Genomic DNA, 2568 nt, shown 5'->3' on the forward strand with positions numbered 1-2568 from the left:
GTTGGCCAGGCTGGTCTCAAACTCCTGACCTCAGGTGATCCACCTGCCTTGGCCTCTCAAAGTACTAGGATTACAGGCATGAGCCACGGTGCCTGGCCTCTTTTTTGTTTTTTAATTTAATTTTTTAAAAATTTAATTCCACTGTGCAGTGGAATGGTCAGATGCTGCCCTGAAAGGATCTGTGTTGGCTGGGGCAGGATGAGGATTTTTTTTTTTTTTTTTTTCACTATGTCTCCCAGGCTAGAACCTATGTCCACTCCTGTGTCCCAGTTTGTGAGAAGCACAGTGATGAGCAGGGTGTGCCCAAAGGAGGGGAAGGACACTTAAGTCAGGGAGGACACAGAAGCCTGTGTTCTGGGAGAAACATTCTACGAGGTCCTTCAGGCAGCCCTGGTCTCTGGGAGCCCCATTCCAGTTCAGGCTGAGGAAGGACTTTGCTGCAGTCAGGGAAGTCCACAGATGCTTTGGGGCAGTTTCTGGAAGGAGTAAACTCCTCATAACAGGGGGCATATGAGAGGGAGTTGGTGACCACTGGTTGGGGAAGTTATAAAGAGGACTCCATAGGGAGGGTTTGATTAGAGCAGTTTGGGGGCCTGGAGTCTTGATTCCAGGAAGGCAAAAGATCTGTGGTTTGACTCTTCCCCATACTACCCATCCATCCTGCAGCGCACTCAGATCCCTGTGAGAACAACCCTTGTCTTCATGGAGGGACATGTAATGCCAATGGCACCATGTATGGCTGTAGCTGTGATCAGGGCTTCGCCGGAGAGAACTGTGAGATTGGTGAGTACCCCAGACTCAGGATCTGAATCTGAATTTGTTTGACTCTAGAGCCTTGGGTTGTACTCCAGCAGCCATGCCCTCAGAATTCAGAGATCACAAAAAGCTGGTTTCAGATGCTCCATTCCCAAACCCCAGTCCTAACATCCAGCTAAATCAGCCCAGTTAGTGGATCCAGAATCAAACAGCTGAGCTTTCATCTCTGGTGTTCTGTCTCCCATTACTACCAGTCAGAGGCGGGAAGGGAAAGACAAAGGAATGATATGTCCGAGACTCCTCCCTGCAAAGGCCCTTTGGGGATCCTGCCCTTTCCTGGGTGGGTGGGAGGCATAAGCACTGCCACCAGAACTGTTGGGTGCTAGCTTCAAAGCCCAACACAAGAAATACTACCAATTATGAAATTACAACAACAAGTATAAGTGACATAATTTCTTGAGCTCTGTGCATCATCTTGACTTCACAACCTTCATAATCACAAGACTGATTACAGAATTATAACAATAAATATAAATGATATAATTTATTGAGCTCTTCTATTGCTTCCCTACTCACAATCACCCTTGAGTAGGAGCCCATTATTATTACCATTTTCAAAAAAATAAGCTGAGTTTCAAGGAGGGAAAGTGACTTGCCCAGTGCCATACGTGCCTCAAGCACTGTCTACACATGGACCGGTAGAAGAAGAACTCAATGAATATCTAGCTTTACCCACAAACAGCTTTGTGACTCTGTGCAAGTCTTTGCAAATGCGTAAAAGAGACTCCAACTTCAGCTTTCTATGAGCCTGTTTTTGAGAGTATAATCTTCACTTCTCTAGAGTCAGGGAGAATAGTCTGCACATCCTGGCTCTCAGCTGCCCCAATGGCATCTGCTCTCATTAATGCTAATTTATGTTAATTGTATGAGGTTCCACCCCCTTGCCTGCAGAGTCACTGGGCCATCTGTGCAGACTGCGACTGCTGCACTCAGGTCCAGGATGGATGGTAGGACTATGACCCCATCTTCTGCTTAGTTTCCAGTGGGGGCTCAGAGCCAAGGGGAAGCTGACCTCTGACTCAATCTCTTCTCCTCTCTGCCAGACATTGATGACTGCCTCTGCAGCCCCTGTGAGAATGGAGGCACCTGTATCGATGAGGTCAACGGCTTTGTCTGCCTTTGCCTCCCCAGCTATGGGGGCAGCCTTTGTGAGAAAGGTGAGTTTCTGTTGCAACCCCAGAAACAGTTCCAAGAGTGGGGTTGGGTGCCCAGCCACAGGCTTCCCCATATACTCCAGGTCCCTGCCTCCAGTTCCATGGCTGTGAGCCTGACACAAGATAAATTATATTTTTGGACAAACAGTGTGTAACATAGAATTAACCATTTTATTTTATTTTATTATTTTTTTGAGATGGAATTTCACTCTGTCACCCAGGCTGGAGTGCAATGATGCCGTCTTGGCTCACTGCAACCCCCACTTCCCAGATTCAAGCAATTCTCCCTGCCTCAGCCTCCCAAGTAGCTGGGATTACAGACGCCCGCCACCATGCCTGGCTAATTTTTGTATTTTTTAGTAGAGACGGGGTTTTGCCATGTTGGCCAGGCTGGTCTTGAACTCCCGACCTCAGGTGATCCACCCACCTTGGCCTCCCAAAGTGCTGGAATTACAGGCATGTGCCCCTGTGCCTGCCCTATTTTATTTTATTTTATTTTATTTCATTTTATTTTATTTTACTTTATTTTTTTGAGATAGAGTCTCACTCTGTCACCAGGCTGGAATGCAGTGGCGTGATCTCAGCTCACTGCGACCTC

General features: G+C 47.3%; 1 protein-coding gene across 1 annotated transcript in view; it reads left to right on the top strand.

Annotated features, from left to right (window-relative positions):
- Positions 1-2568, top strand: part of NCAN (neurocan) — a 65866-nt gene that overhangs the window by 32707 nt on the left and 30591 nt on the right. Inside the window, exons 9-10 of the mRNA XM_011991297.1 lie at positions 667-783; positions 1860-1973. Coding sequence (XP_011846687.1) covers positions 667-783; positions 1860-1973 — 231 coding nt within the window. The remainder of the gene's footprint in view (positions 1-666; positions 784-1859; positions 1974-2568) is intronic.

Source organism: Mandrillus leucophaeus, unplaced genomic scaffold, assembly GCF_000951045.1.
Source record: "Mandrillus leucophaeus isolate KB7577 unplaced genomic scaffold, Mleu.le_1.0 Scaffold11, whole genome shotgun sequence".
In the NCBI taxonomy this organism is placed as follows: domain Eukaryota; kingdom Metazoa; phylum Chordata; class Mammalia; order Primates; family Cercopithecidae; genus Mandrillus; species Mandrillus leucophaeus.